Raw genomic sequence first — 11,442 nt, forward strand, 5'->3', positions numbered from 1 at the left:
GCTTTAATTGGGCCAAATTCATCACTAGTGTAATTTCAGAGGTTCATTGACATACGCATGATCAGTTTGGCCCATCATCATCAAATCATTCATCACCGATAGAGGAGTGTCAAATCTAGTCTTCACTATTTCCAACAAAGGAAATTCCACTATCTGTCCTGGCATCTTGTTCCACTGTCCCAAACTATTCTTACAATTCAGTTTGCACTAATATTTTAACGTGTTCTCTACAGAAGTGTAGACATATAGCTACTGTTTGATCACTTCTAATTCATTTCATTTCATCTAGCCAGACCATCAGACAAGAGCGTCCCGCAAAGACACCTTTGTACTGAACTAAGTTGCAGGTGTCATCCTATCCTTCACCCAAACTTCCCAGTGAACATGAACTTGTTAAGTTCTTAGGATTCCCAGACAAGTTCAGAATCAAGGTCCTTAAAGTTGCAGAATGCTGCGATACCAGATCAAAGTCTCCTATTTTTAACAAATTCTGTATTTCAGTGCAACTTTCATTATGTGTTTAAGTCTCAGAAATCCAGGTGAATAACTTGATTGTATTATGCATAACCAGTTCTAAAGCATAAGTCATTTTGGCCCAGATCCTTAAAGCTATCTAGACACCTAGCTCCCATTGATTTAAATCGGGGTTAGGCCCCTCAATGCCTTTGTGGAGCTGGCCTAGGAATGCGGTGTCAACAAATTCAATTCTACTTCCACTGAAAATAATAGGATCTTTGCTGTTTACTTGAGTGGAAGGAGGTTCATGACCTAGCTGAGTAAATTTATTTAGGTGCATCTCCTCTAATTCTCTTTGTACTCACTGAAGGAAGGGGAAAAAAATTAAATAAAGCTTCTTTAGGAAAATGAGTTGTGTGAACATTTATTTACTGCAAAATCAGTTACTTGGTTTCTCTTGGATTAAGAGGAGTAAAGTATATTGTAAATTCCTCACAATGAAAATAAAAAAGTTTGTTTATCTTCATTCCTGCAGTTACATCAGATAGGAAAAGTTAGTGTGTCTAATCAGTGATGTCAGAGCATTTCTGGATAGGGTGCGACTCTTGAAAGTTAAAGCAAGACATACTTGCTCATTACTGGCTTTATTCTGCTTCCCCAGAAATCAAAGTGAGTGTTCCTATTTACTTAAATTGAAGTAAGGTTAAGCCATATTTTTTGCTTTCTTATGCTAGCAATGAAAAAGGATTGATTCTCTAGGCTTCAGTAACTGTATCAGTCCTAAAAAAGAAAAAGGAGTACTTGTGGCACCTTAGAGACTAACAAATTTATTTGAGCATAAGCTTTCATGAGCTATAGCTCACTTCCATCCTACCACACATCCTAGATGGGTGAACTGCCATAGTTTTAGTTTCATGTAAGTGGTGTTTAAAGATAAGGCTTGTTTAACAAGACACTGATCCTTAATTTGAAAGATCTAGAGAGCAACACATGTTATTAACAGTTATGCATGGAACTGTTCTACCCCACTCTGCACTTCTCTACCTCCTTCCAATCTTAAAATATGTAAGTGCTTTACAAACTACTGATTTAAATCTTACAAGCTGTTGAAACAGGGCAGGAGAGAACAGCTCCAGTTTACAGATATCAAACTAACTGCCCAAGGTCACACAGCAAATCTGTAACAGAACCAAAAAAAGAATCCAGATCTGACTCCCAGTCCCATATTTAACTATTAGACTACACTTCCATCCAAGCAACACCAAAACAATAGCTTTCCAACTACACCGGAGACATCTATTAGAAGGGATTTTTAAAAGGGGAGGGAGTTTGCATCATCTTCTCATTGTGTTTAAAGTTACTGGTTTCTGCCTTCAATTAATCTCTGAAAGAGGTTTTAAAGTTTTCCCTGATTATGGTTTCTATTCAAACACACACGATTTAACCTTGACTGAAATTATCTCTTTGCGGTCTAGGAATTCTAGGGTAGGCTTTGCTAGCATCTAGTTTAGTGTTAACCTTCCCATAAGCAAAAGGATATGTAAAATAAGCAGACAACCCCCTCTAATCCAGATTTGCTACCAAAAGACACTTATGAAGGAAACTCCATTTCTACAGTGCATAAAACAAACTATTTGCAACATTTATCTAATCTACAAATGTATGCTGGATGCTTTATAGTAAAACAGTAGCCTTATTTTTAATTTAAGGCATTATTGCTGATTTTAAATATGATTTTTAGGCTTTCAAGGGCCCCCCCAATGACCTTCTTAAATTGAAAACTGTTTTTAAGTGCAGTCAGTGAGTGGTTAATTCTGTGGATTGGGCTGAAATAGAAAGCGTTTCCACTCTACACATCTAGAAAGGTCTACAGCAAAAAAGTATAAAGCAGAATGGCTACACCACCCCCTCCCTCCCGCTTCACCAATCTCCTCCCGATCTCAGGTTTCAGAGTAGCAGCCGTGTTGGTCTGTATTCGCAAAAAGAAAAAGGAGGACTTGTGGCACCTTGGAGACTAACAAATTGATTAGAGCATAAGCTTTCGTGAGCTACAGCCCACTTCATCGGATGCATTCAGTGGAAATGCATCGGATGCAGTGAGCTGTAGCTCAGGAAAGCTTATGTTCAAATGAATTTGTTAGTCTCTAAGGTGCCACAAGTCCTCCTTTTCTCCTCCCGATCTCAGGATGCGTGAAGTGGAGAGGACTGTGGAGAAGTGCAGGGAAGAAGGGCGAGTTTGTGCAGCTGGGGGGGGGGGGGGAATTTGACTCAAACGCTCCGCTCATTAGAGATAAAGGGCGGGGGGGGGGGAAGGGGCAGATCAGCTGTTAACCAGGGGCGAGGGTGGGACGCGGGAGAGCGCCGCAAACGTTAAATGGGGTTGGGGATGGGGATGGGGGAAGAGCTGGAATAAAGCAAGTCTCCCTCATCGGGGACTCACCCGTGCCATAGGGCGCGCACGCTGGCTGCAACCGGGAAGCAGAAAGCTGCTGGCGGGGCCGGGCTGGCTAAGGAAGGAGGCGTTGGAGGCCCAAGGGCGGAGGCTGAAGTTTGAATCCGGAGAAGAGCTCGGGCGCCACCCCGCCCGCAGGCCAGCGCCCGGCCGGCCCCGGGAAAGAAGAGCGGGGAAGCCTGGGCCTGGCCCGCCGAGCCCAGCGCCGCTCCCGGCCGGACCGATCCAAGCGCGGCGGGAAGCACGCGGCGCCGGGAACGCACGTGTCTCTGGTTCCAGCCCTCGCCCGCTCTGCTGTGGGTTTAAAAGCAGGAGGGAGGGGGTGGGAACGTCGCTGGCACCGATCTCTGGAGTAGGGGCTGGTGGGGCTCCGTGGCAAATCCAGGGGTGTTGTCCTGAATCTTTAAAAGCAGCCCCTAATGCAGAGATGCTAGCAACATTTGCTCCCACTTCCTCCTCCCAAACTTGGATGTGCTTGCATCAGTCATGTGCATGCATACCCTAAGGGAGAGGGCATGGGGGTGTTTTGGTTACCACGGGGGTGGCAGTGGGGCTTTCTGTTTTGCAGTGTCCCTTAACGGTGCCTCAGTTTCTCCGTGTGTAAAATGGCGATCTCTGCCCCAGAGAAGGATCATTCGAGAGTCTGAATTCATTAACATTTGCAAAGTGCCTTGATAGAAGTGCCAGGTAATTTTTTTTTATAACTTTTTCTGTAGTCTCGCTTTCAAGAAATACCACATTTAAAATGACAGGTTTCAGAGTAGCAGCCGTGTTAGTCTGTATTCGCAAAAAGAAAAGGAGGACTTGTGGCACCTTAGAGACTAACAAATTTATTAGAGCATAAGCTTTCGTGAGCTACAGCTCACTTCATCAATGCATCCGATGAAGTGAGCTGTAGCTCACGAAAGCTTATGCTCTAATGAATTTGTTAGTCTCTAAGGTGCCACAAGTACTCCTTTTCTTTTCACATTTAAAATGTCATTGCCAACTCCTGCAAAGACTTAAAGTACATGTTACCTTTAGGCATGTGAGCGGTCCCATTTTCTTCAATAGGACTGTCACGTGCATGAAATTGCATGTGGCTTTGCAGGATCAGGGCCCTAACTATTGACAGTAAATTATCACTCAGAACTAAAAATACAAGTGTTTTTATTTTAAGTGCTTATCTTTAACTCTCACAACTACAAAATAATTTTAAAAAACCACAATATTTCACATAAAATCTAATGCCTAGACCATGTGAAACCTCCCCCTATGTCAACAACAAAGCTCAAACAACTAATTGATAACTTCAGCATCAAACCCTCAACCATCTTATTCCATAAATACTCAGAGGCAGGGGAAAAGTTGTTTTAAATGGTCTGCTTATGTAAGACAACAACACCTACTCTGGGTGGCTTTGGAGGGTCACTGATGGGAGGCGGATGGACCGGGGGACCAAAATGTTCATGGGCAGCCAACAGCAAGACTGGGAACTTTGTGTCTCAAACAGCAGGAGATTATAGGCCCTATAGGGGATCAGAACTTGGAAGAAGAGTTTCCACCCATTTTACACTGCACAGCAATCCTGTTTTTTGAGCATCGGGCCCATATCCCATTCTTCTGTTTTGCAGGATATTAAAGATAGTGTTAAAAAGCTCAGTGCAGAACAAAAATTGGGATGGGGGAGGTACTAGAGTAGTTTTCTACCTAGTTGTCTCCTCCAAAATGAAACATTCCAGTATTTTGTGAAAACATTATTTTAGAGGTCATTGTAAAAAGGGTATATCAAGTTACCAAAACAGTAACTGCCAAATTCCACCTGTGGATATTCATCTGCAATTCCCATTGACATTAAGGAATGCTGACTTCAATGGAAATTGAAGGTACATATCTGAGGGTGACATTTGACCCTATAAAAACAAGTGAACTGCATCTCTTTGTATTTACAAGTGTATGGGGATTTAGGCAACTCTTATATTCTCTACCTCCCCTGCCAACATTCGGAAAGTATAAAAGGGACATTCAAAGAGAAAAATAGAAATGTGTCTTTTAATAACAATGCTTTGCTTTTCTATTGAGTATCTTGCGTCCAAGGATCTTAAAATATTTTACAATCTTTAAATAATTAAACAGCAGAAAATCCTCATTATGTAGCTCAATAAACCCCTAGATTGGATTGGAAGAGATTTCTGGAAGAAAAGAATGGAAAAGTAGTAAATATTTGAGTTGCACCTAAAGAGGGACAGTAGAGATATATTCCACACCTGCACACTCTCTAATCCAAAAAACTTTATGTAGTGGCAAATAATCAGGTATTGTCCTTTATATGAGTAGAAAGTAGGCCCTGGCTTCTCCCCCCAGTTTTTTTTTCGTGGTGGCAGCTTTATACTAAATAGAGAAGAGGTTATTAGCCAACTGTGTGTTGAATCAGACAATAAAGTAAAGCAGACTGCTTCCCTTAATGGTGAAAATGTTGGGAGGAAACAGAGTCCTCATTTACCTCTCTAGATTTGGATTTAGGCAGGCTACTACCGGAAGTAAAAGCAAGCAGCAGAGAGAGGGAAGCTAATGGTAGGTTGCAGAGAGAGAGGGAGGAAGAACTTCATTTAACAAGCACATTCCGTTCTGCACAGAGCACGCTCATGGTGAGAATCTCCTGCATGATAAATGTCAAAGTCACAGAAGTTATAGAAATTATTCAAATAAACCGTTATTATTTTTCACATGCTGGCTAATGCCTCAGAGCTCTTCCAAAATTACTTGGTATCTATCATCTCTTGTGGGATGTGACAAAAGTGTAAAGAAAGGAAACTACTAGATGGAACCATTGCTTAAAACAGTCTTTGAGCTCATTTTATTTAATTGACTTAATGTTATATGATGCAAATTTTGGGTAATTTATTGCTATTTTTATCTAGTGCTATTTATGTGCATGGTACTTGACAGAGAGAGAAGAGAGCACCTCGCTTGCCCTAATGCCTTAAAATCTAAATAGACAAACTAGGAGGGCAAGAAGTCCAATACGAAAATGAAGTGATTGATTAGTTGAATTTAGCTGTATCTCGGTATGCTATATATTTGCAGTGTTCTTTGTTATTATTTCTGTGAATTTAAATTAAAGAATTATGAGATCAAGTAAGGCCCCAATCATGTAAACACTTACACACTTTCTTAATTTTACTGCCACGAGTAGTTCATTTCAAACAAACTACTCACGAAATCAAAGAGACAAGGTGGGTAAGTTAATATCTTTTATTGCAGTGGTTCTCAACCGGGGGTACATGTACCCCTGGGGGTACACAGAAGTCTTCTGGGAGGTACATCAATTCATCTATATATTTCCCTAGTTTTACAACAGGCTACATAAAAAGCACTAGAGAAGCTAGTACAAACTTAAAATTTCATACAGACAATGACTTGTTTATTCTGCTCTATATAATGTAAGCTGAAATGTAAGTACAATATTTATATTCTAATTGATTGATTTATTTTATAATTATATGGTAAAAATGAGAACATAAGCAATTTTTCAGTAATAGTGTGCTATGATACTTCTGTATTTTTATGTCTGATTTTGTAAGGAAGTAGTTTTAAGTGAGGTGTAACTTGCAGGTACACAAGACAAATCAGACTCCTGAAAGGGATATAGTAGTCTGGGTCTCAACCTTTCCACTGGTTTTACTGGACCAACTTCTGTTGGTGAAAGAGACAAGCTTATGAGCTTACACAGAGCTCTTCTTCAAGTCTGGAGTAGGTTCTGAGATCCGAAAAAGAGCTCTGAGTATGGCTCAAAAGCTTATTTTTTTCACCAACAGAAGTCGGTCCAATAAAAGCTATTATCTTATATCTAATATCCTGGGACCAACATGGCTACACCACCACTGCAAATACAGTAATAAAGTTAAACATGTGTTTAAGGCCTAAGAGAGCAGGGGTGGTGAATTATTACAATATGCTGTGGATGGAGATAGAGCTAGTTTCAAAAGTATTTAAAGTGGTAGGGAGAAAGGGTGAAATTGATTATTTAATACTTAGTCCTGCCATGAGTACAGGGGACTGGACTAGATGACCTCTCGAGGTCCTTTCCAATTCTAGGATTCTATGATTTATTCCTATTTCCTAATCCTGAGGAGTCATCTTCTAAGGAGCATTTGACAACAAAGTTTGTGCTGGATAAAATTTTCTAGGTAAAGAAAAGAGAAAACAGAGATGGTTGCTAAAGGTGAAGGCTCCAAGAATTTTAGCATGACAGCTGTCAATGTATATCAGTGCCCCTCAGAATTTGTGTTTGATTAAGCTGCTTGCATCTTTTTTTTTTTTTAAATGGTATTAATGGAAATGTAAACTAATATGTTTGATATGCCTTTCTAAAATCCATTTTTGTAAACTTTTGCTGGGTTTGATCTACTAACTTGAGTTAATGCATGTTGAAATCATTCTGCTTGCCTGGCTTCATCAACTGGTAAGCTTTCAAATTTATTATTTAACATTATATGCAAAATTATTGTTCATGCTTGTGAAAAATGAGGGATTAGCTTCACTGAAATGTTCTGTACGTATCCATAAAACAAGTGAAGCATGGGCAGGAGCAATGCTAATTGTCCCACCAATATGCCTCCAGTATAACCTAGGTCCTTCTGAATGCCGCTTCACACAGGCCTATATGGAACAGCTTGCAGAACTGGGGTCTTAAGAGGATACTTTAGTCAGTTTCTATTGTAATTGGTTTCTTCATTGAGAATGTAAACAAAGGTGCAGATTGTGATGATGATGTTTCTGATGTGGACACAGGCCACGATCTTCCAGATTGTTTTGTGTTGGCAGATCACTGCACCTGTGTGGAGTAACTTGCAGGTTTGGAGCCTTCTCCATGAAGGCCAACTAGTTTAATCCACACATGCCGCCAAACAGCTGTCCAATAGATAGCGACAACTTTTTTGTTGCAGCATATTTAATACCTCTAAATGTATTCTCTAAAACAATAAATGCTATGAGACTAGTTACATATATATATTAACATTTATAACTTTCAGAAAAAAATCCTTTGGTGTAACAAAACTATGTTTAAAAATACTGCTTCTAAATGTCTCGCTATAACAAAGCAAAATTTGTATGCTAAACCTTGGGCATAAGTCCTGCAGACACTTACACATGTGTTTAACTTTACTACTGTGAGTAATCCCAAGTTAAGCACATACATAAATATTTGCAGAAGTGGGCCTGTTATTGTGTGGGGTGGGGAGTGGGGAGGGAGGCTTTTATTTTTTTATTTTTATTAATAGATATTTTAAGAATCATTAAAAACCAACAAGATGGCCAAAACACTTCTTATGACATTGCATCATTTCTTATGGGAAGCGTAAGTTTTGGGAGGCAAAAAGAATTCACCTGTAACTAAAATTAAGTTGGTACTTATGAAAAATCATTTTTATTTAATATGTTTTATGTTTCCATATGTAAAAAGAAGCAGAGCCTAAATTAAACAAAAAATTGCAAAACATTCTTGCATTACAAAAATAATTCTAGTTTACATTTTTAATTGCATAGGAAGAAGAATGTCACAAAAGCTGCTGAAAGAAGCCTTTATCAGTAACTTAAATGGAACGAGTTTGCTAGAAATTTCAATAGCTTTAACTCTAGCTCCGCTTTGTATAGCTTGCAGAGGTTTGCTGTTAATTTTGTATAATCTGCGCAATGGAAGACCTTTACATTCAAGGAAATATCATCTACTACTAGACTTTACAGTGCTAGTAGTTCCTTCTGTGCTCGGCTGTACAATTTTGTCCCCTGTCCTCCCTCTTTTGCCAATAACTATGGGGGCCTTCTGTGCAGGATTATTTTATAAAATATACAACAGACGAAATCATTATATCAGGACTACTCTGAAGCAAATCATACATGATTTCCTGAAGACTAGCTTAGAACCAGACTACGTTCCATCAATAACCGTGTTTCGTGTTTATGTCAACATGTTAACTGCAATCAACATTCTAGCAGTGGATTTTCCACAGTACCCCAGACGGTATGCTAAAACTGAGACCTATGGAACAGGAGCTATGGATTTTGGAGTGGGAGCTTTTATTTTTGGTAATGCTCTTGTTTGTCCTGAAGTTAGACAAAAAACAGGTGTGGTGCAATCCAAATTCTCCTGTCTAGCAAGACAGTTGTTATCTGTTTGGCCATTAGTTTTTCTTGGTTTGGGACGACTGATCAGTGTTAAAGCTGTAGAGTATCATGAACATTTTTCAGAGTATGGAGTGCACTGGAATTTTTTTTCACTTTAGCAATTGTGAGAATGACCGCATCACTACTTTTAACTCTATTTCCAACCAACAAATCATGGATTGTTTCTATGATTCTTGCTGTATTTTACCAGTTTATTCTTGACACTACCCATCTGAAGATGTTTGTTTTATATGGGAGTGATGGCAAAGATACAAGGGCTGGATTTTTAAATGCTAACAGAGAAGGAGTGTTCTCTTTTTTGGTTATCTGGCTATCTATATGGCTAGTGTGCAAGTGGGGTTATATTTGTTAAAGAAGAGAACTTTAGTCAAGGACTGGATTGAAGTAATATGTTGCTTTCTGCTGACAGTTTTCATACTCTTTATATTTCTTCCTATGTCTCAAGTTTATGTTGAGCCTGTGTCCCGCAGGATGGCTAATCTGCCTTTTTGCATCTGGATAGTTGCTCAGTGCCTGATATTTTTAGTCTGTTTTTAGTGACTGATCTTATTTTGGTGTTTACAAAACTTCTGGTAAATGGATCTCGAGTGCCTTGCTGTTGGAATTTTACACAACCACCTAATAAAAATACAAAGCACAATTCAGAGCCCACATCTATCAAAAGAGAGAGAGAGTGGCTAAGTATTTGCATAATTAATGCTATTGGTAAAAATCAGTTAGTTTTTTCTTGCTAGCAAATGTTATGACTGGCATAGTGAATATGATGATAGATACAATCCACAGCAGTACCTCATTTACCTTATTTGTGCTACACTTGTATATGTTTACTAACTGTTAATTATGTATATATTGCATGCAAAAAATATAATATTAAAATGCTGGTGACGATTGAAACTACTTGTGTTCTAGTACTTTGTATCTTAAGTGTACAAGTAAAATTTATATTTGTTAGCCATGCTCAAGTGATAGTTTTAATGGAAAATACAGATTTTGTCTTAGATTTATTTCTGTGCAAACACATTGGTTTGTAGATACTGTGTATTTATGATTTATATCTAGGCTTGGCAGGATTCAGTTTAAAAAAAAAATTTTTTGACAGCTAATATCAGTGTTATTTTTAAGCATTTTCCCTATGTTTACCAATTTAAATTTCAGGTGTGCAAAATTATGGGTTTTAAGCATTTTTTTTTTTTTTGTATTTTTATCTATTAAATTTTCACAATTGTGGGAAATTATGGAGATCAGACATTGGGGAAGGTCAGACAATCATTTAATGACAGTAGACATTGAGATTCAAGAAGTTAAAGCTTTATAGCTATTATGCACAAATTGTCAACATAACAGAACATACTAAGTAATATCCTTAAATCAAACTCTGAGTTTTTAAGCAGCATTTTTCTTACTATGCTTTTCTGTCACTTTCAACTATTATTGATGGAAATGTTGTTGATTTGTGTGGTGACAGTGAAATTGACGTTTACTGGAAAAAAAAAAAACCTAATCCTTCCAAGTCTATTTTTACCAAATGATATCATCAGCTAGTGAAATTTATGGAAAATGTAACACTTTTTTTAAAAATAAACACCTTATTTACAGTTCTAGATCTTTATTTTTAAAAATACATTTTACGGTATTATCAACAAACTGTTTATTGACCTTTGTTTTGATCTTGCAAACACCTGTGCACAAGAGTAACTTTTTCACATTGAATACAATAGGACTATTCACATGTGCTAGTGTTTGTAGGTTTGGGGCCACTGTATGTACATTAACAGTTATTCCTGGATAAGGCCCTGGTATGAATAAGGTATTAGAAACAATTATTTTATAAAAGGTAAATTTTATATTGAATAAATGAATATATTAAAACCTGTGGCTCCAATCCAGCATAGATTAATTTCTTCGAGTTAATCATGTGCGTTAACTGTGATTAATTGACAGCCCTAATTCATAGTACAATTTTCTGATAACCAGTAGTACATATTTATTAAAAAGGATTCAAGTGTTACTTTAGGTGACAACCAAACTAAGGCCTCAGTCATAAACTCAGAGTGACTCACGTGTATTAATGGTTGGAGGTTTGGAGCCTAAGGCCCAGATCCTACAACAACCTCTGCCTGGTGCAGGAGAGCGATGTAAATGGGTATGATAAAGTTGAATTGTCTGTTGGTAAAAGCAGCAAACTACATCTAGCAGGCTGGGCAAGGTATTTATTTAAATTTGCATTTTGTTGAGCAAAGGTTTAGGCCCTGATCCTGCAACTGGTAGAGTGTAGGAGTACATCTATGCAGGAATAAAAGACTGGCAGCATAGCCACAGCTGGCCCAGGTCAGCTAACTCAGACTCTCCCGCTTTGCGGGGTTGCA

General features: G+C 38.5%; 1 protein-coding gene across 1 annotated transcript; it reads left to right on the forward strand.

Annotated features, from left to right (window-relative positions):
• Positions 1 to 5,155: 5,155 nt before the first annotated feature.
• On the forward strand, positions 5,156 to 9,970 carry PIGW (phosphatidylinositol glycan anchor biosynthesis class W). Its single transcript, XM_038375224.2, is given in 7 exon segments — positions 5,156 to 5,535; positions 8,438 to 9,154; positions 9,157 to 9,369; positions 9,372 to 9,593; positions 9,596 to 9,793; positions 9,796 to 9,909; positions 9,912 to 9,970. Coding segments are annotated over 6 exon segments (1,506 nt in total). The 5' UTR covers positions 5,156 to 5,535; positions 8,438 to 8,445; the 3' UTR covers positions 9,962 to 9,970.
• The last annotated feature ends 1,472 nt before the right edge of the window (positions 9,971 to 11,442 follow it).

This window comes from Dermochelys coriacea, chromosome 17 (assembly GCF_009764565.3).
Source record: "Dermochelys coriacea isolate rDerCor1 chromosome 17, rDerCor1.pri.v4, whole genome shotgun sequence".
In the NCBI taxonomy this organism is placed as follows: Eukaryota; Metazoa; Chordata; order Testudines; family Dermochelyidae; genus Dermochelys; species Dermochelys coriacea.